General features: G+C 47.1%; 7 protein-coding genes across 7 annotated transcripts; 4 read left to right on the top strand and 3 right to left on the bottom strand.

Annotated features, from left to right (window-relative positions):
* Positions 1-287: 287 nt before the first annotated feature.
* I303_101083 (uncharacterized protein) lies at positions 288-3,040 on the top strand (the record flags this gene model as incomplete). The annotated part of the gene is made up of 10 exons (XM_018404450.1): positions 288-662; positions 831-974; positions 1,100-1,414; positions 1,502-1,685; positions 1,761-1,816; positions 1,911-2,046; positions 2,125-2,176; positions 2,269-2,506; positions 2,641-2,925; positions 2,993-3,040. The coding sequence occupies 10 exons, from the start codon at positions 288-290 to the stop codon at positions 3,038-3,040; spliced, it is 1,833 nt and encodes a 610-aa protein (XP_018267104.1).
* Positions 3,041-3,165: 125 nt separating this feature from the next.
* I303_101082 (mitochondrial 54S ribosomal protein mL46) lies at positions 3,166-4,279 on the bottom strand (the record flags this gene model as incomplete). The annotated part of the gene is made up of 3 exons (XM_018404449.1): positions 3,166-3,339; positions 3,526-4,163; positions 4,225-4,279. 3 exons carry the CDS (start codon positions 4,277-4,279, stop codon positions 3,166-3,168), a joined length of 867 nt encoding a protein of 288 aa, XP_018267103.1.
* Positions 4,280-4,918: 639 nt separating this feature from the next.
* On the top strand, positions 4,919-8,409 carry I303_101081 (uncharacterized protein; the record flags this gene model as incomplete). Its single annotated transcript, XM_018404448.1, has 6 exons — positions 4,919-5,362; positions 5,438-5,524; positions 5,587-6,183; positions 6,277-6,851; positions 6,949-8,177; positions 8,315-8,409. 6 exons carry the CDS (start codon positions 4,919-4,921, stop codon positions 8,407-8,409), a joined length of 3,027 nt encoding a protein of 1,008 aa, XP_018267102.1.
* Positions 8,410-9,581: 1,172 nt separating this feature from the next.
* Positions 9,582-13,742, top strand: I303_101080 (uncharacterized protein; the record flags this gene model as incomplete). The annotated part of the gene is made up of 13 exons (XM_018404446.2): positions 9,582-10,014; positions 10,308-10,323; positions 10,397-10,488; positions 10,562-10,604; positions 10,715-11,688; positions 11,782-11,900; positions 12,008-12,159; positions 12,242-12,339; positions 12,442-12,616; positions 12,685-12,814; positions 12,923-13,256; positions 13,420-13,578; positions 13,684-13,742. 13 exons carry the CDS (start codon positions 9,582-9,584, stop codon positions 13,740-13,742), a joined length of 2,784 nt encoding a protein of 927 aa, XP_018267100.2.
* Positions 13,743-14,027: 285 nt separating this feature from the next.
* Positions 14,028-14,466, bottom strand: I303_101079 (uncharacterized protein; the record flags this gene model as incomplete). Its single annotated transcript, XM_018404445.2, has 2 exons — positions 14,028-14,114; positions 14,224-14,466. 2 exons carry the CDS (start codon positions 14,464-14,466, stop codon positions 14,028-14,030), a joined length of 330 nt encoding a protein of 109 aa, XP_018267099.2.
* A 1,504-nt stretch (positions 14,467-15,970) lies between these two features.
* Positions 15,971-16,477, top strand: I303_101078 (uncharacterized protein; the record flags this gene model as incomplete). The annotated part of the gene is made up of 2 exons (XM_018404444.1): positions 15,971-16,225; positions 16,376-16,477. 2 exons carry the CDS (start codon positions 15,971-15,973, stop codon positions 16,475-16,477), a joined length of 357 nt encoding a protein of 118 aa, XP_018267098.1.
* A 286-nt stretch (positions 16,478-16,763) lies between these two features.
* Positions 16,764-20,267, bottom strand: I303_101077 (uncharacterized protein; the record flags this gene model as incomplete). The annotated part of the gene is made up of 6 exons (XM_018404443.1): positions 16,764-16,862; positions 16,943-17,029; positions 17,148-17,389; positions 17,488-19,106; positions 19,178-19,796; positions 20,036-20,267. The coding sequence occupies 6 exons, from the start codon at positions 20,265-20,267 to the stop codon at positions 16,764-16,766; spliced, it is 2,898 nt and encodes a 965-aa protein (XP_018267097.1).
* Positions 20,268-20,917: the final 650 nt, after the last annotated feature.

Raw genomic sequence — 20,917 nt, 5'->3', positions numbered from 1 at the left:
TTGGCGTACATGCTGGCATTTGTCTGGGTATCAACAAGATTGAATAGATTGAATTGTTTCAGCTGCCACTGGCCCGGCCGCAAGTGATCGACAGGAACGGCGCAGCGCGTTTATGTCAAACCTGCAAACCTCAAACATCGTTCTTGGCTGCGGATTATAACATATCAATCTGTAGACAGACACTCAGCTACACTTTGAGCACCGAGTGCAGACAATCACTCACGAGTGACTGTTCAAGACTTTCGACGAATGCCGCGTACCATTGAGAGTCAGGCGCTACGATGAAAATGAAAGGGAGCAAATTCCTCCTCCCAGCTCTGCTCAAGACCCTCATCCTGCCTCCAATCCTCTTTGCGCTCATCCTTTGGCTGTTCGATCGCGCTTCCAATCTGAATGATATAAGCAGGACATTGGGATACATCTTATCGTTTCCCTTGGTCTATCTTATCCGCTCTCACCTCTCGGTCTACTTATCTAACAGACGAGCGAGAACTCTGGGTGCGAAAGAAATGCCTCGGGTGGGGGGAAGATGGCCTCTCAATCTGGATATCCTGGTGGATTGGGCCAAATCCGGATCGGAAGAAGAAGTGGGGCGGATGATGGTCCTGCTCAGTAGGAGGTATGGGAAGACGTACAATACCAGGGTATTGGGTGAAGATCAGGTAAGTTCGAGGAAGATTCATTAATTGCACACAACCCAGCTCCTCGCTCCCCAATCATTTGAATTGAACATGTCTTCCTTCGGTTGATATGGGTATGGCGAGGTCATGTGGATCCCTGATGACGATTCAAGGGGATTTGACTCAAATTTATGTTGATATTTGATGTAGATCATCTCGAGTGACCCTGCAGTACTGAAACATGTATTAGTGGACGACTTTGACAACTTTGTCAAAGGGGAAAAGTTCAAAGAGCGCGCTGAGGCTTTTCTGGGGGATGGGATCTTCAACTCGGATGGCGAGAGATGGAAGTTTGTAAGTACTGGTAGTCTTGAGTGGTATACTTCGAATACCATACACCATAAAGAAGTTCAGAGGAAGGACCTTTGTGCACCACCACCTGTCCTTTGCTAATGAGACGATTGTGTTTATTTACGTAGCATCGCTCATTGATGAGACCGTTTTTCCACCCAGCTCATATATCACCTTCACTCTTCATACCTCACATCCAAAGTTTTTTCAGCTCTCTACCAACAGACGGCGAAGCGTTCGATATACAGGGTGAATTGGGGAGGTTAGCGTTGAACATGGCTGTTCGGTGGATGACAGGCGAAGATATATCGTCAACGTCATGTAGTCCTTGCTCAGCAGCAGAGGTGGATATGGAGTGGGAAAGAGCGAAAGTTGATTTGGGTAATGCAATGACGCAAGCCCAGAAAATAGTAGGCAGAAGGGTGAAGATCGGTACGGTCTGGGTGAGTCAATCTATATTAACGCTTGGAAGCTCTGCAATACGAAAGGGTGATAGAGTTTGGGCTAAATCCGAGACTATGTGAATGTAGCCCCTCTTTGAACTGGGAAGTGATCCGCTAGAAGGACCTATGCGGACGATCCAAACCTTCTTTAGACCCATTATTAGCCGTGCCGTCGAGCGAAAAACCTCAAGAGAAAATAACGGTGTTGAGAAGAGCTCTGACGAGAGAGGGGATCTGCATTTCATTGATTACCTGATAAATGCTACAGATGGTATGTTCTACCCTAAGAACATCCAGAAGCGGAGATCTGCGAGCTGACATTCGTGCTCGTTTGATCTGACTATAGATCAGAAGCTGATTGAGGATCAACTGATCAATACCTTACTGGCATCGAGAGATACTGTATGTCTCTCCTAAATCGCTGATCGGTTCTGACTTGACTTGATTTGACATCCCGCTTACTCTCATATGGCTGATGTCGAAGTACTTGATATAGCTCGCGTCTTGCTTGACGTTCTGCCTATACGTCCTTTGTCTACATCCTGAGATCTCTCAAAGGCTCAGAGAAGAGATACAGACGGTCTGTCCTGATGGACAAGTATCCAAGGACGTCATACGGGAGCTGAAGTATAGTGAGCCAAAGCCAGCCTTTTGACAGCGAATGGGATCGATTTGGTCTTGTTTACGAAGACTGATACAGTTTGGGATAGGTCGAGCGTTCATCAATGAAGTCTTGAGGTTATATCCGCCTGTTCCTCTGAAGTGAGCTCGATCTTATCCAGCCTTATCGGAAAAAGCGAAGGACATGTTTGAGATTGTGGGCGATCTGAGCTGATAATGCGCGACACACTTAGCATTCGCCGAACACTACGACCATCGCTTCTGCCGAGCTCTTCGAACAGTGCCGGTGCGCCGGCACCGATGTACATGCCTGCGAACACGTCAATCATACTGGCTTTTATCCTCATGCAGCGGGACAAAGACGTATGGGGAGAAGACGTGAATGAGTTCAAGCCTGAACGATGGATGGGTGAGGGATTGGGTAAGAAGGAGAGAGAGGGGTTCATGAGTTGGAATTATGGTCCAAGGATGGTGAGTCTGAGCACACTTCCTGCTTCACCTAAAATCCAGTGAATGAAGCTATACTCAGGAAGTGAGAAACTAGAAGTTGGCTGATATTCAGTTTCATTCCCTTATCTGTCTGCCTGATCCCTTGACCATCTCAGTGCATGGGCCAGCCTTTCGCTTTGACAGTCACTCATACTTTCTTGATCCTCTTCTCGCGCTATCTCGACGTCATCGAAAGTGGTCAAAGTGAAAGTGAGAGTGACAGCCGGAGGAATACTCCAAAAAAGCATTTGGAATTCGCATTCGATGCTCAGCCGGAAGGAACCGCTATACCTCCTGAGTGGGTCACCGGGAAAAGTCTACATGGCGGGGGCCATGATGGAAGAGCAAGGGAAGGAAGGGATAAGTCGTGGGTCGTAGCTGAGGTAGTATTGGCTATAAAAGTGAGTCCGCCTATCCTAAATTCGCTCATGCAGCTAGAGTCAGCCAAGCTGATACCGTGTGTCGTAGGGCGGTCTATGGCTACGTTTCGCTCAGCAAGATCAAGATGGTGATTGACATCGTGAGCGACATCAAAAAGAGCTTCGATTTAGGGTTTTTTCTTTTTTTCGGGCACAAGAGGTAGCATTGAACCGGTTGTATGATATGCATGATGATCTACTACACCTTCTCTCTCTGATGTCTTACAACTCATCAACCTCTTCACTGATCCCAAACATTCCTTTGATACTTTCCCACAATTTCCCATCACCTTGTGTCCTCAGTCGGTCCTCTATCTCCTTTACATTGAGCCATGCGTGGGATGTTGACGAGAGGGTCGGTTGACCCGATAATATATGGCCTCGAAGGAAGAATGTCTACTCCAATGATGATGATGCTCATGGGTCAGCTGTCCGTCATCGCTGCATGAGATCCCTATCCCCTTCGGACAGAAAATCCCGAGAGATATGTAGCAGAAACATTGAACCGTAGATGCTTTCCGATTTCTGTCGGAATCAAGTGATGTGATGTGACGGACCAGCCTAGCAGTATAGCACACTCACCCGTTGTTCACCATCTTTATACATTCCCACCGGTTTCCGCGTCACCAACCAACTGTCCATACCCTTCCCATCCAGTTGCCCTTCTACTCCGATGATCTTCGCACTGACCACCTCATCCAGACTCTCAAGTCTTCCTACAGGGGCATTGGGGAACCCCCATTTGTTCGTCTGTTTACTTTGAACCAAACAGTACACCTCTTCTTCGGGGTATCGTTCTAAGGATTGTTCGCCCAACCCAGCAGCCTCGTCTTGATTTAAGAAATGATCTCGGGGTAAGACCTCGTACTCCGTTTCAGGGGGTATATCATCCACTCCCTCAACTTTACCACCGCTGAGCCTCTCGCCGTAGATCTCTTTCTCGTACTCGTTCTCCTGTTTGAGATAGCGCCGAAGGGGCAGGGAGCCGCTCTTGAAGTAGAATTCGGTCGGTAGAGGGGTAGAGAGGGAGTGTTTCAAGGCGCGGGAATAGGAGTTGTAGCTTGATTCCAACTCGGAGGGCGTCGGAGTGAGTAGGGGATTACGAGAGAGGATTAGGGAGGCAATCAGTGGAGGTGAAGGAGCGGAGGTCGAGGGTGTTGAAGAAGAAGAGGATGAGGAGGAGGAGGAGGCGGAGGAGGAAGATACGAATCGGTGATAGGCTATATTTTTAAAAGTGAGCTCTGTAGTTGCTTTAAAATGGACAGCAAGGGAGTGGCTCACCTGCTCGCCTTATCGAAGATGCCGGACGAAGCATACTACGGGGCGACAGAGACATGATCAGAGCTTTGTTGTGTTGTGATGTGATGTCGATACGAAACTGGATAATTCAAACCTCGAAAAGCGCTTTCATCGAAGACGATCCGAAATTTCAGCTGCTCAGCTTGACCAACGAGTGAGCAAAAGTCGTAATTTGGTAACCCATTTAAGCTCGCTCTTACCTCCACCTGGGAATAACAATAAATGAAATATTCAGAATCCTCGATGTAGCCATGCTTTTCTGGTCGTAGATCAATCATTCATCATCTCATCGCTTCAAACTCATAGAGGAACATAGAGAAGGGGTTGCATCGCATTACTGGAACAGGGCACTGTATAACATTCAAAGTGTGACATCATTCGGCTTTTCTTTTTTCAACGAGCCTTTGAGCTCTCTCGTTCACCTGGCTTGCTTCAACAGACTCACCACTCATACTCGCACTCTTTGCTCGGAACAAGCACATTCTCCACCTACACCAAGACGGCGCCAAGCTCTTCAGACATCCCTTCGTCAACGAGTCCAAGCGCATCAAGTAAAGTACCTGTCGTCGAAGAGTCCCAGCAAGATAATCGATCAGAAGTTATAGGAACCCTACGCAGATTTGAGAAACGACTGAAATACTTGCAGAGATCGCATAGAACCCTACAAAGTATCATCATGTCGGCCTCAGCGTCAGCATCGGCTTCAGCTTCAGCTTCGACATCATCCTCGGAGACAACAAAGGCAGTGCCGAATCCAATAGAGAATTTTGCGGAATATCTACCCCACCTCACATCAGCTCTGGATAATCTGACGAATCACGCCGCTAATTTACCCGCGAAATCGGATCTATCGTTCCACCGGACCCTCGATAGGAAGTTCGCCAATGATCTGGATAGTGCGAGTCAGCGTATATTGAAATTGACTGAGAGGCTGTTGAAGCTCGTCGATCAGAGTCAAATTAGTACGAAAAGTAGTTCAGCCAGCAGCTCGAGTAAAGCAAAGAGTAAAGCTGGTGTAGCGTCGACGTCTAGGAGGAGGAAATTGGAAGATCAAGATGATGTAGTTGATGGGTATAAGCAAAGTGTCGTTGGTGTTGTTGACGGTCTACTTGAGGACGCAGTGAGTCCCCTATCGAATGAGCTGACGAGAAACACTGTGTTGATAGCTGACCAAGAACGACGTGATGTGCCGTAGGATTCCTGCTTAGACGATCTAAGTGGGCAGAAGAAGAAAGCTGCTATTGCCGTAAAGCCTCATCTAGCAGCGAAGGCGGGAGAGAAGGTAAGCTGGTCCATGCATATCCGCCATACAGCAGTTCAGCTCATACGATCATGGCCTTCCAGCTCCCCGGGCCTTTCTCGAAACAAGCCGCACGATTACCCCAAAACATCTTGCATGCAGCAGATATACCCAAGCCTCAACTCTTATTCGACGATATAACAGATAACACTCCCACAACATCCGCTTGGAAACCTTCCTTGGCCGTGAAAGCACATGCTATGGTCCCGTTAGACTTCGTTCCTGAGCTGGATTATCAATTGACCAGAGAAGAGGAGTTGGATCCTTCGAAGGAGTATTGGAGGCGCGAAAGGGAGATCAGATTCCGACAACATCCGTATTACTACGAAAGCAAGCATTTACCGTATCCGACATCGTTATTCATCTCTTCTCCACCTATCCAACCGAAGTCCTTCCAAGATACCCCTTTCACATTTGTCGATACACCTGAGCAACTTAGTGAATTAACGCAACATCTGAAAAACGTTAAAGAAATAGCGGTCGATCTGGAGCATCATAACATGAGATCGTATTTCGGATTCACGTGTCTGATCCAGATCTCGACGAGAGAAGGGGACTGGGTGATCGATTCGTTGAAATTGAGGAAGGAGTTGAGGGATGATAAGCTGGGTGATGTGTTCACGGATCCAGGTATAATCAAGGTGAGTAATGCGCCAAGTGACGCTTGCTGGGATGATTGAAGAGATTTTGCAGAAAGCATCGCCTGTAGCTAATACAATGGTAAACGTGCATAGGTGTTCCATGGATCGGATAGTGACATCGTCTGGCTTCAGCATGACTTCGAGATATTCGTTGTCAACCTGTTCGACACTTACCACGCCACCGTTGTCCTGGGCCACCAAAAACGGTCTCTTGCTGGACTACTGCAAACATACTGTAACTTTGAGGCCGACAAACGATATCAAATGGCTGATTGGAGAATAAGACCATTACCAGAAGGGATGTTGCACTACGCTCGATCCGATACACACTTCTTACTGTACATCTACGACAACCTGAGGAATGCCTTACTGGAACAATCGAGCAGACCACCTTCGCCTGATCCGAACGGAAATGAGATTATCGAAACGACACGACGGAACCCACAACAAGCTATGAGGGATGTCCTCGATCGATCGGCAGATACGGCTCTGAAACTGTTTGAGAAGGATGAGTACAACGAAGAGACCGGAAAGGGTTCTGGCGGATGGATGAGTCAAGCTAGGAAATGGCTGAATAAGGATATGCTCGAAAAAGAGCCCGGATGGCAGTGGAGGAAATTACATGCGTGGCGGGATAAATTGGCAAGGGAATTGGATGAGTCTCCCATGTGAGTCTCACTATAATAACTATAATGAGATCTGCGGTATCCGCGCAATCGGGTTACGCTGACGAGAATGTCAATATCAAATATTCGGACTCGACAGATATATCATGCCTCAAGATATCTTGAAAGCCTTAGCGTTGCTCAAGAGCACTGCGCCGATATTAGTCAAACAAGCTATAAGCTCGGTCCGAGCACCATTGGCGGCCGAGCGGGTCGGCGAGATAGTTGAAGTCATCAAAGCTGCTAAAGCGGAATGGGCGGCAACCCAAGCGGAGATTAGTCGGATCAACGAAGCGATCGCGGAAGCTGCCAAAGCGAAGAAATTGGGTATAATACAAGAGAAGCAGAAGAAGGCAGAAGACAATGTCGTACCCGTTCCAGATGTTTGGGACGCTATCACTGTTCCTTCTGCTTCTACTGGTCCGACAGCTTCGTCGACGACCACGGCGTTGGTGTCAACTTCAAATTCAAGTTCGATTGGCAAATCGAAATCCACCAAGAAATCAGGATTATTCGGATCCACAATCCCGTCCGCGGCCAAATCCGCTAAATCACCGCCCTCATCTGTGAATGTAGCGGCTGGAGCGAATACTAGTAAAATGACATCCTCCTTATTTGGAAATACACTCGGTGCTCAGCAAGCGACAGGGAAAGGCAGGAAACCTAGACAAGCGCGACACAAAGAATCATCGCCTGGCTTTGAGAGCGTGCAGAATTCGATACATACAGAGCTGGAGTCTAAGAAGATCGACTCGGCTGAGAGTGGTGCATTACCAGCAATCAAGCCGGAACAGGTACCGTACATCCCGCCGATCGAGCGAAGTACGGCCCGAGAAGGGGTCAACGGATTCAGCTCTACCTCGACTTCCAAAATGCCTCAAGTACAAGAGTCTATTTCGTCTACACTGACCTCGCAATCGGGTGTAACAGATGTTACGCCTACGTCTCTGCCGAAGCCGAAGAAAGAGGAAGAAGGGATAGTCCAAGTTAAGAAACCTCGTAAACCTAAAAGAGAACGGAATGGATCTTCTTCTACTCCGTCTGCTGCAGGAGGTAAAAAAGTCAAACTTGATACTCCGCCGACCGATAATCAGGTTCCGACTGCACTTGGTGATGGTGAGAACCAGGTTTTGACCAACAGTAAAGATAAAGGAAAGAAAGAGAAGAAAGAGAAGAGATCGAAAGTCAACATACAAGATATACCTGAATTTGATTATTCGTCGATGCCCAACTTACTTGATCAACCGAACGCGCACTTGCAAGCTTCGGGAGATGGTGCGAAAGAAAAGAAGAAGAAGAAGGATAAGAAGAGGGACAAGAAGAGTGGTGGTGAGTCTTGCGTTTCTGCGTTTCTGCGTTTCTGCGTTTCTGCGTTTCTGCCTGTCCGAAGCATGAATCCGAAGCATGAATCGGAAGCTTGACCAAATTATGAGCAGGACAATAGCTAATATCTCGAGTTGATATAGGTATCGGTGCGATTGAAGCTCCTACCTTCGGAGCAAGGGCTGCGAGGGATATGAGTGGACCTAAAGGAGGAAATAAGAGCGGGACGTTCATTTAAGGACTTGAGGAGTTAAATGCTGAAGTGAGGAAATGCTTGATTCGACTGTCCATGGGTATAGGTATAGGTATAGGTATAGGTATAGGTATAGGTATAGGTATAGGTATAGGTATAGGTATAGGTATAGGTATAGGTATAGGTATAGGTATACGAACACATGCGCTCAGAAGTATGTCATCTTATATGTATTATGCATCATCATCACAACATGCAGATCACTATCATTCAGTGTGTTCGATATTGTTGTTGATGTTATCGCTGATGTTGTTGATGAGTCATTGCCATGATACATAACCTGCTAATTTGGAGCTAAATCTCATGATAAAAGCGTTTTGCAGAATATCACGGTGCCTTGGGATGAAGCGGGGAATGATGAAGATGGAGGCATGTGAACGGATTTGGTTATTCTTATTCTGTATTTCGCCGTGTTCGCGTGTTCGCATGTTCGCATGTCCGCATATCCGACTTTTGACTTTCCTTCGTGCTCCGTTTCTCCTTGAGTGAATCTGCATCTGAATCGTCAACTCATACCCTGCTTGATGCTATGTGAGTGGAGAAGTAAAGGAAGGTTGGGATACTGTCCTTAATGCCTGCTTGGACACGATATATCGGTTAGCAGTACGGTTATTCACCTGCTCGTATGCTGTATGCTTAGGTTTCATGGAATTCCAGATTCAGATCATCGTTCAGGGTTTTTGCCTTATTTGATCGAGTAAATTAAGGTTGTTAGCCCAATAGCTCTGGGCGGGAATCTGCGGAACTATATTCGATATTCGATTCGGGATATGACATGCATCTACTCAACTGAAGTAAGCGTGAACAAACGTCAACGTGACTTGAGCTTCGGGCAGACTCACTCTGCGCATCACCATTATTATCCTATTGACCGATCATCATCATCATCAACAACTATTCTATTCTGTTTCACATCATATTCACTCGAGCAGATATTCATATAGTCAACTGCATCGAGGTACAGCTTCAAGGCGAAGACAACGGGAAGACGAAGAGTTGTTCAAAGACGAAGACCGAAGCGCCTGGCTGAGTCAGATCACAGCACAATACATCACATCACATCACATCAAATCGGCTACGGCCAATAGCGATCAAGACGAGGTAGTCAGTAGTCAGTAGGGGAGTCAGCCGGACCGGACTGGACCATATTGATCCCGATGAACCCATATCCTTATCCACCTCCTTCGAACGGTGGATATCCACCTTCAGGTAATACCTATACCGATTATCAACAGCAACAGCAGCATGCCGGCCCGTCAACATCAACATCAACATCAAGTAGAATGTATCCCTATTCCGCGCACCCTGACACGACGAGCATGAGTGGGAATCGGAACTACGCGGGACTGGGACCGGGACAGGGACATGATTTAGCAAGAGTAAAATCGGAAGGAGGATACGATAGTTCGGATGTCGATGTCGATGTCGAGAATAGTAATACTACTGGTAATACCGATACCAAGCCAGTCTCGGCGGGAAGTGGTTCGGCGAAGAGGAAGAAGAAAGGTAGAGATAGAGATAGAGAAAGGAACAGAGAAAGTGGGACCCCAGGACAAGTGGATGAGAGGATGAAGAAAACTAGGCAAAGTCGTGCGTCTTATGATTCGGATCCACTTTAGGCTGGACGATGGTCGAAAGGGACAATGCTGATAGAATGTGATGTGATGATCTTTTGGCTAGAATCGTGCGATGGTGAGTTTCACATCAGCTGAATTGGTTTTGACTATGCGGAGTGTGAACAGACGCATGTCTGAGGAAGAAGCACGGGGAGAGCTGTCGTCGGGAGTTGGGGTGGGGGAAGGGGACGCCGAAGGAGACCGGCCGATTCTTGATGACCGATTTGGCTTGAAATACATGCTGATTTGCTATGCTCATATCTGCAGCATGTCGAGCGAGAAAGTGAGTATCAACTCGATATTGTTGGGTTCCATCTTAACGTAGGAGGGATGTTAACAGCATGCTGCTCCGTTAGAGTGAAATGCGATAGACCGCCGCCGGGGACTTCGAACCCATCTGCACCTCATAGAGATATCTGTTCTCATTGTGAACACCTCGGTCTAACGTGTAAGCTCAGCCCCATCGTCGTCACAGCAGATGACAAAATGCCTGTTGACGCACGCTGACAAATTTTTGGCAGGTACGTTCGATTACAAACCGAAAAAGAGAGGCCCGCCGAATATGTGAGTCTCATGCCATCTTCCTTGGCTCTATCTTCTGCAGCTTGCCCGAAAAGCTCGAGCGAAAAGTTTCTTTCTTGTATAGCTGATCATAATACTGATCCCATCGTCAGGTATATGCGCAAAATGCAAGGCGAACCAGGTTCAGCAGACTCTCCACCTCCAGGCGACTCGACTCCTGAGAAACCTCCGGTGCCCGCACCATCAACCTTGACGCCCGGCATGCCAGACTTAGCCTATCCAGCTCTCGCACGACCTGCACCTGCCCATACTGACTCCCGTCCGGACGTCAAAGGGTGGGAATCTACTCTGGCTAGCGCTCAAATTCAAGCTCAAGCTCAGATGGGCTCAGGTCAAACTCAAAGCCACAGCCAGTACCCGCCGCCTCCGACCGTCCTACAGCCCAGTTCGCACCCGCACCCGCATCCGCATCCGCACGGACATCATCTACTGCATCCATCGTACGCAGACATGTCGCGCTCTGCGACATCTTCTCCTGAACCTCATCCTCATCTCCGTCATTACGCTCAACCACCCCAGACTCTGCCCGCGCCTGGGCTTAAGATCCAAGGTCAAGGTCAAAATCAAAGCCAAAGCCAGACCTATAACAACCCTAGTATGGCTTCAGGTATATACCAGACATCTCCTCAAAACAGCAGTCACACATTATCGAACTACCCTACACCCTTATCCAACTCTCCCAGGTATTTACCTCCAATCAACCAGCCCAAACCACTGTACATGTACGTGGAACACCCTTACAATCCGAATAATCCGTTGGAACAAGTTTTACCCAGAAAATTGCTGTACGAGATAATCGACCTGTATTTCGATTATATCTATTGTCTTATCCCTTGTTTACACCGACCGAGCTTCACTCACGATCTGAATATCAAGAGAGAAGAACGACAGAACGAAGAGGAGTGGACGGTGTTGGTGTTAGCTATAGTGGCCAGTACTTTAGTACAATTGCCGAGGAGTTTCGTAAATCTGCCGAGGAAACAGGTCAAGGAATTGATCATTCAGTGCAATGAGCGGATCAGGAATTATATGTTGAGGGATTTCGAAACTATATCGATCAATCGAGGTGAGTGTGTCTAGAAATATGAGGATCGCTTGTTAGGTGCTTCACACGTTGTGTACGTTGATCAGCAGCTCACACCACGCTTATCATGATCAGGCATCATCCTGTATCTGACCTTGTTCGTGGTCAGAATGGTCGGCGGGATACCAAGGGCGAAAGGAATATTCGGTGCGAATTACGCATACTTGTTGGCGCTCAAGGCACACGAGGAGAAGGTGAGTCTTCCAATCGACTGAAACCATCCGATGAATCTCTCCACAGTTGTCCTAACCATTTTGAGCTGAGCTGATGAATCTGAATCGATGATATGTTGCGTTCGCAGACTTACTCCCTGTTGAATCCGCTGGACCGGATTTTCCTGCGGAGGACATTCTGGCTCATGTACGGTGCGGACGTCAGTATAGCCAGTATAGAAGCCACTCCTGTCTTCTTCCATGAGGATGATTGCGCAGACGTGTCGTTCCCCGAAGAGATGTGAGTCAGCCAATGATCCAATTAGCCTTTTCGAAAGCAGATCTGTTGTCGTTGTTGCTGTTGCTGACAGTATACATTGCAGAGATGATGAGTACATCTCAGAACAAGGGTACATGCCTCAACCTGATGGATATACGCCTGTTTTGAGCGGGTTCAACTATATCAGCCGACTCCATCGTAGTGAGTCTTCTCATGATCGACTAGCACATCCGTCGACCATTTAGACAAAATGCCACTCATCGGGACATAAGACATGCTGATGAATGGAACATTTATGCTCAGTCACTGGTCAATTACTGGACAAACATCGAAGGGATAAAAGGAGACCTCCGACTGGCTTGTTACTTCAAATGCGGCTGAACGAAGTGAATGAGCTGTACGAAAAGACCATGACTCTGATGGACAATTGTCCTAAGCCGCTCAGATTGGAGTATCGGACCGGGACTAGATCTGTTCAGTAAGTCAAGTTGATCGCATGTCTCATGCTTCATTTAAGTGGTTGATCTGATTAAACTATGATTGCAGATCTTTATCACCAGGATGGGACGCGAAAGCTAAAAACGATATAATGGCAATCTTCTCTGATCCTTCCTACGATACCGAAATTGTCAAAGACCATTACTTGGTACAACAAGCTAATATTTACGTCACTCAGGTGAGTCACCGTTGTGCCCGTCTCAGTCATCGTCATCATTATCGCTATCGACGAGATCATGTTTATCCGTGCTGATTATATGCGGTTGGTTTATCGGTCGCTTGATAGCAACAAGTGCGATTCATGATTCTGCAATATCGAGACGAATTACACAAGTTACAAGTAGAGCAAGAGAAAAAGAACCCTTCGAACCTGCCTACCGACAATCCTGAGGCTTTCCAACAACAGCAACAGCAGCAGCAGCAGCAGCAGCAGCCCCAGTCTCAACCTGGAGAAAACCCATCGTTCAATATACAGCCCTGGATAAGGCGAAACTCGGCTGAGACTAACGAACAAGGCGCACAAGAGAAAGAGGAGGTCCTGGTCACGTCTAGTGCGGAGAAAGATGAAGTGATCTGTGATTTGTTGGCTATCTTACAGAAGATCCCGATGAAGGTCTTAGGTGAGTTTGGAGTGTTCTTATCAATGCACGTTCCTCACATTCCTCATTGTACAAAGACATCCCTGTTTCGTTTTAAAGGATGGGGAATCTTGACTGGCCTTTGTGGAGAATGATGAAGAGCTAATATGTTAACCGATTGATGTGCTTTCTTCTCGACATACAGCCGTCAACAGTATGCCGATCGTCCTCAAAGTCCAATTCGTAGCTTCGACCCTTTTAGATGCGATCGAGACCTCTGGACCGAATGGTGAACCGCAATTTGGGGTGAGCATGGTACCGACAGTCACGGAGACTAGAGCTCAGAAAGCGCAAAGAAATCTATGTGAGTGGACTCTTGCGTTTGGCTTTTGGGTGTGTTTGAATGTGGGGGAGTGGCGGGGCATCAGACGCTGACTTGAGAGGTGATCGCTTGGTTGACTTTGATCAGGGCAATTCTTGAATATCTTGTCGGAGATTGAGGGCTTGTATTCCCTTGAGGATGATTAGGTCAAGCCATGGTGTGTCAGCGGAAGAGGGGATAAGTTGTAGATCCAGTATAACGGATCAGATACGACAGATCGCACAGTACCTGCTTCGTAACGCATCTCAAATCAGTATGAGTATGAGTGCATTGATGCATCGTTGTATATCGGATAATTATTGTATGTATGTACTTTGTAGCATATCGGATCATGTACTGTATCATATATCAGGTATCATGGACTGAGGTAATCATACATCTCGCTCAATTTTCCAATGGTGGCTACACTGTATAGACGCTATATCACATGATCACTTGAACATCTCCGAGATGGTCTTTCGTAGGTTCGATCGTCCAGGAGTCATCTGATTCTTACATTGTTCCACTGTCATCTGGGTCTGCAGTATGGACGTATGGAGGGACATGCGAGAAAGATTGTTGAGATGATAACGTCAGCTTTACGCCCTTTGATGAATTCTTATACTTAGGTGTGCGACATTACTGTACCTCCTCAGCGAGTGATTTCCAGTCCATATTCTTATATCCCGTCTCCATCAAGCGATTGACGAAGAGGGTCTTTCGCTCGTTCGTCCAGCTCCCCGAGGTTGAGGTTGGGAAAGACGTGGTCTTGGTGTTGGTCCTGGGCTTTTTGGGTGATTTTTGCTCTTTGGATGTTGAGGGATTCGTAGAAGCTGGTGGGGGAGGTGAAGGTGATGGCGAAGTCGAGGGAGATCGTTTGATTGAAGGCATCGTAGCAAATTGAAGCATCTACTGTAGTACAGAGTACTGTACCGTACTGTATCGTGATGCAATGATCTGCTGATGGTGAGGAAGAAAGAAATGGCAACGATGAAAGGTTCTAAAAGCGTACAGCATAAACGAAAAAGGAGCAATTAGATTTCATTCGTCAATACATACGCACATACTGATCCGGCAGTATTGTATATTGTATCACGTCAGCTCGACTCGATCTCGATGTTTTGGCTGGTTGCCTGATTCGAACTCGAGCGAACGAGAAGAACTAAACAAACGTCATTGCCATTATTCGAGCTTGGACTGAACGAATGGACAATATGAGCGGTATGGAAGCTGCATGAGATATCTTGATATATCTACGACAGAACGCCAGGGAATCTCCTTGTATAATGTTGCCATTCTCATGCTGGTGGTCTACTGTATCAAAGGTGCCATGAATTTTCACTTGAACATCTCTAAAATGGTCTTTCTCAAGTTGATCCTTCCGCTCGATAACTGATTCTTGAGTTGTTTATCAGTCATACCCGTCTACAGTGATATACAGTACGGTACATACAGTAACACATCCCGTCAGCTCATTATTCCTGTGATTGCCTTCTTGCGCAGCCTGCAGGAATGGACATTCTGTCTCCCCACGCGAACAGGAGCCGATAGATACAGTACAACATATTAGACAGACAGACTGACCTCTTGGCAGAGTGCTTTCCAATCCATATTCTTGTACCCCGTATCCCAGATCCTCTCGAGGCATTTAGTCTTCTTGTCATTCGTCCAACTAGAGGAAGCGGGAGAGGCCGGAGTCTTCGGTGATTCTGAAATTTTTTTTGGCACCTTGCTCTTCTGCTTCTTTGGAGTCGAGGGGGGTGTAGGTGTAGGCGATGATGAAAGAGAAAGCTTGACAATGTCGTGAATTTTAGGCACTTTGGAGACCTATAAACCAGTATTCACTGCCAGACTTGCTTTCAGAATCTTGACTTCAACTTCAGGCTATCGTGAATGGGTAATGAATTAAACCTCAGATTGTTGAGTTGAAGTAGTAAGAACGGACCGGAATACTGAATAATCCCCTCTCGAACAGCCAGTGATTGATGCATGAAGTAGAACAACAGCGCAGGGTCTTCTCCCACGCTAAGTTACAGTTCGACTAGCCCTCGGATACGACAGACGGGGTATGATTGACCTCTCGTCAGCTCGTCAGCTCGAGAGAATGATGGTAGTCAAGTGCTGAGCAGGTCCGTCCGGCCATCCTTTGAGATTGTAATTGATTGATGACCGGATCGGGCAAATGACGAAGGAATGCTATCAACCACTCATCTGCTCGCGAAGTAGAGTAGGCGGTAGGAAGCTCAACAACCACCGTATCTCAGTGTACGTTCTACCTTTACACCTGTAAACGACAAACGATTACACCCGTATGATATCCATACTTTTCTCACGATATCTTGAGTCCGTCCTCCGCCCTTCTCAGCTTGCAAGCCGTAGAACTGCTTTATACACAATGGTTAAACGATCTCCCTCGACGTCGCCATCTTTCGAGTCAGAGGCAGAGGCCGATATCAAGTCAGCTCACATCCGTGATCAAGATCAAGCTTCGAAGACGCCCAAAAAACCACCCAAAAAATCGCTCCAAGAGGTCAAAAGCGAGCTCAACAACGAGAGAGAAAGTTGGACTCCCGAGAAAAAGCACATCGTTGTTGAAGCTTTATTGGATGCTGGGTATGGCTCATTGGACTTTAAGGCCATTAGCGAAAGAGTGAGTTTAACAGATTTAAGTCTTTTCGTAGAACGCAAGATTATCTTTTCCAGGCAGTGGTAGTGTCCTGCAGTACTGTATTATATGTTCTACTCTGGGCTGAACACCTAGTAGGGATTCGTACTGACCTCGGTCTGTACATGCTCACAGACCGGTCTTACACCCCTCCAACTTCGAGATGCCTTGAAGAAGCGACCAGAGGGTAAAACCAATCTCAGAAGTAAAATCATCGCTTCAGTCAATGCCAAATAACGTCAGCTCGGCCTACAAACCTTATGGTCCTGATTCAAATCATCTACCAGTCAACACGATCGGCTGGCGTAGAAATGTTCAGTAAATAGTTTAGTCAGTACCATAATCTAAACGATTCAGTAAATCCGTATGCGAAATAATTTGTATGCGTCGCACCTGATCATCAGTGAAAAGCGGCCATTATCCGATACATACTGCACTAACACTAAGTAAAGATCATGAGCGGCGTGACGATAACGAATGAACACACTAAATTATAACGATTGCAATCGACTAGACTCGTAATCTAGAAGAATTTGGTGAATAACCCTTGACTCCTCGAACTCGTCGAAGGTCCTTTAGCGTCTTTCTGCAGATTGACCAGACTTTGCAAGGACCTCATCACCTTTGATAATCACATATAACAGTCAGCACCACTGCCTACGTCCATGACTGTCATTCGAAATCCAGACTGGGCCAACTCACCGATTCCAACTTATCCTTCCTCTCTTGTAGATCTAGATGCTGTTTGATCTTCGGGTTCTCCCTAGCAAATCTGGCAATTTCGTCCCTCTATCAAATTATTCAAGCCAAGCAAATGCAAAACAATATATCAGCACTCTGGGAATCTTTTTCCACACTCAGACGAGTCAGACAAGAAAGAAACGAAGTGAAAGAAATTGTAACTTACATCTAGATCATACAATATTCTCGAGTCAATTTCTCTCGGGAACTGATAAAAGAATTGTTCAAGTAATTCGATATTGATAAACATCGTGCTTGTATAAGCCAGTTTATCCGCTACTACAGCCAAAAACGCTTCTGGGCAAAAAGCAGATTGGTCCGGCCCCATCTTGCACCGACGCGATTTCAGCGCTTGCTGGCGGATTTTGAGTAGGTTCAGCCGATTCGAAAGTAATAAAGCGTGTCGACCTACACAATTGTCCGCAAAATCAGAACAAAGACCACATCGTAAAGGAGAAAAACGAAATGATGGGCTATGTGTGGTGTATGACCTCGAGATTACTCACCATCAATTATTTGAGCAGGCGAATACTTGTAAGCATCCAGCACTGGAGCACCTTCTTCTATCGCCCCATCTTTCTCTTCTTCCACCGCACCCCCTACACCTGGGGTGGAATACCTTCGTTTCCGCCTATCCTCTTCCCACTTTTCCAGCTCGCCCACATGCCTAATGAGGGATTTCAATTTCCTCGAACCACCCAACTTGTTCTGTATTTCTTTCAACTTATCATCGCATCTCTTGATCTCCTGCGTGAACTTATCCTCCGATCTCTCTCTACCGAGATTCCATTCCCGATCATCTACCTCCACCTCATATTTATACGGCTTGATGCAATTCTCCACTTGGTCCGCTGTCATTCCCATCCTCTCCCTCAGGATCGCATGGCTGAACTCCGTTATCCGTTCCGAGACCGACGGGTGGAAAGTGAACGGTTCTCCAGTCGCAATGGAGTCTATCAGTTGTCTCAGTCCCTCAGCTACTAATCCCGTAGAATCTCTGCCGACCCCTGATTTGGTCAAGAGGGAGCTGGCGGTCTCCAACTTATATTTCCAGTACGTATCCAATTCATCCGGCGTCAATTTTCGATCTTCGGCTTGTTTCGCCAACTCCAATGTCCGCGGATCATCCCAATACAAGCGTTCTAAGATGTTCATCACTTTTTCATCTAACATGTCCTTCAATTTCGATCTGACGGCAGGCTTGGTGAATTGAGCTGTATATTCCTTGAACCTCGCTTTCAGAGCATCGATAGTTTCCGCCATGTACGACTCGGACGTTATGCGACGATCGTTGTATTGCACTTTGAACTGATAGCTTGCTTCTTCCAATTCCAACTGAACAGCGTTTGTGATGCCGTGTAGACTCGACGACATGCTCGTCTCCAGCACATCCATGAGCCGACGACGTAGAGTATCGGTCCCAACCATGACTTTCTGATCTCGTCCGAAGAATCTCGCATTTTCACCTCCGAAGAACTCTCCTTCCCTGCGTAACACTGCGCCAGTAACATTCGGAGTCTCCTTGTCCCCCCTTATCGATCTAAATACACCGGTGGTCGGAGGAGCTTTACACACGACGCCGACATATCCGAGATGCAAAGGATATCTTTCGCCCCTGACGATCGTAGCTCCATGCTCGGGTTTGACCAAATCCATCTTGGTTACTACACCTATCGTCCTCGTACCTAACGGATCCACTCGTCTACTAGCTCTGAGCGCAGGAGAATTGGCTAGATCCACATCGGCCGCGCAGACCGCTAATATGATATTCGGTTCCCTAATATACTTATCACACAAGCCTGATATCTTGTCTTTCAGCTGTTCGGGCTGATCCATCGAGCTAATTTGTATGTATCCCGGCAAGTCGATGAGCGTAAGATCAGGCACATGAGGCGAGTGGATTTGCAAATGTATCGGATCATCGGAGACAGCTAGTTCGGGCGGAACGGAAAGGTTGAGGTCGGTCAAGGTTTTCTGGATGGTAGCGAAGGAAGTGATTTTCCCCATGCCGGGCATGTTAGGAAAGACACCGTATTCTGCTGGAGTTGAAGAAGAGGAAGCGGCATTTGGAGGAGTGTTGATCAAGGTCAGCTCGATAGGTCGTCTAGTCACCATGTTATCGCCTCTGTACATCCCAGACCAGGTCAGCTATGTATGCTTCAATGTCATCAAAAAGAGCTAGCTGCAAAAACCCACTTTGGCAAGAACTCATGCCCGACAATCGCTTCGAGCACACTACTTTTCCCTGAACTCTGACTTCCAATAACCACTATCGACGGCAACTGCAGAGCCTCGCTCTGATCCACACTAAGGAGGACCGATCTGATTTCTATCAGTTTCCGCGTGAGCTGGAGTAACTGATGTTCGTCCCCGCCTCCAGAGCTGAACGGGTCTGTGACTTTTTCTTCCTTCTGTGAGCTGGCAGCTGCGGCACCTACTAGACCCAGTAGAGCTTCTTCTCCATTATTAGGCGGTTTAGGCTCCCCTGGGCCTTCTCCTGGATTCCATCGCTCTTCTCTCCCTTTTGAGCTTGAACTTGAACCTGAGCTTGAGCTTGAATTGAAGGTGTTCTCACTCTGTGGTGATTTGGCAAATTGCGACGTGAATGCTTCCCACCATTCCTTCGTTCCATTTCTAAATGCTTCAGCAGTATCTTGTACACCATGACGTGTATCTGACAATCTCCCCTGTAGTTGAGCACCGAGAGAAGCTCCTATGTCCGCTGCTGTATTCAGACCATCCGCCGCCGAGCTATATGCTGAGGAGAATTTGTCGGAGACATTCGACAGGATTTCCGAAGTAGCGTTGCGAACACCTGCAGATAAACACAATTGATAGTCAGCGTGATTCTCGGTGAACTACGACAAGGCACCCTCGCTGTCTAATTGTCCAGCCCAAGCTAATTTGAAAAAGCACGGAAGGACTGGATCAAAGACATCATGAGAGGACTTTATATATACTCCTTCCCGCACTCTCGCGGACAGAGCGCACAACCTCGAAACTGCGCCTGCTATCATGCATTGAAGCCTCGCAGTTCGTGTGAGAGGGACTGACCTTCAAGTTTATAATTGGCATATCCCAGCCCTCCAGCACCTATAGCAGCGCCGTACGCGGGTATCCTGAACGCCCGGGCCATCGCTCGGGGAATGGACGAGAATGATATCGCTCGAACATGTACATGTCTCGTTGTCGGCGTGATCTGCGTTCGAGGAAGTAAGTTGGGTCGGGGTCGAACATGACTGAGAAGGTAGGGACGAAGGGTGGATGAGGGTATTTTACGAAGCATCTTGATAATTAGTCCTCGGAGATTCTAAATCCAAGATACTTGGTGATAGATTGCAACACAGGAGAAGAAGAACCTCCATATGCCGGTTGTGTCGCTGCCTTGCGTTGTCTCTCCTACTTTGTGAGATCCGAGTACACAGTCTCGCTCATGTCGTCTTGCTATAGCATGTCAATGCCAATGTCAATGTTGTTATCGTCATTATCGTTATCGGTTTGAGCAATGTTTTTGACAGCGATGACGGGTGGCAACGGCGCGTGAGCTTAGCACTCTCGGCAAGATGAGCTCATAGCACAAAGAAACGTTACGTAATTTGTTTTCACCTTCTGAGCCAATGTGATTGAGGGAATGACGGTGCACGAGTATTCTGGTAGAGGTTGAAAGATGGTCAAGGTGACTGATCTGGCCAGCTCGACGGCATGAGCGAAATGAAGGTCTGATCAATCACTCCTGCATTCACACGAGACTTGAGTTGTAAGGAGAATTGTGATTGGCGACCATTAGCAAGGTCGCATCAGATCATATGAAGTAAAGCCACACATGCGATAATATGACATATGAATGAAAAAAGGGATGCTATCGTGCGATGCTACTATTGATACAATATACTATCGAATCTTCTCCATGAACGATATGTTGCAATTGGTGTTAAT

This window comes from Kwoniella dejecticola, chromosome 1 (assembly GCF_000512565.2).
Source record: "Kwoniella dejecticola CBS 10117 chromosome 1, complete sequence".
Lineage (NCBI taxonomy): Eukaryota > Fungi > Basidiomycota > Tremellomycetes > Tremellales > Cryptococcaceae > Kwoniella > Kwoniella dejecticola.
The sequence above is the reverse complement of the archived record's forward strand: the minus strand, read 5'-3'. Positions and strand labels throughout refer to the sequence as shown.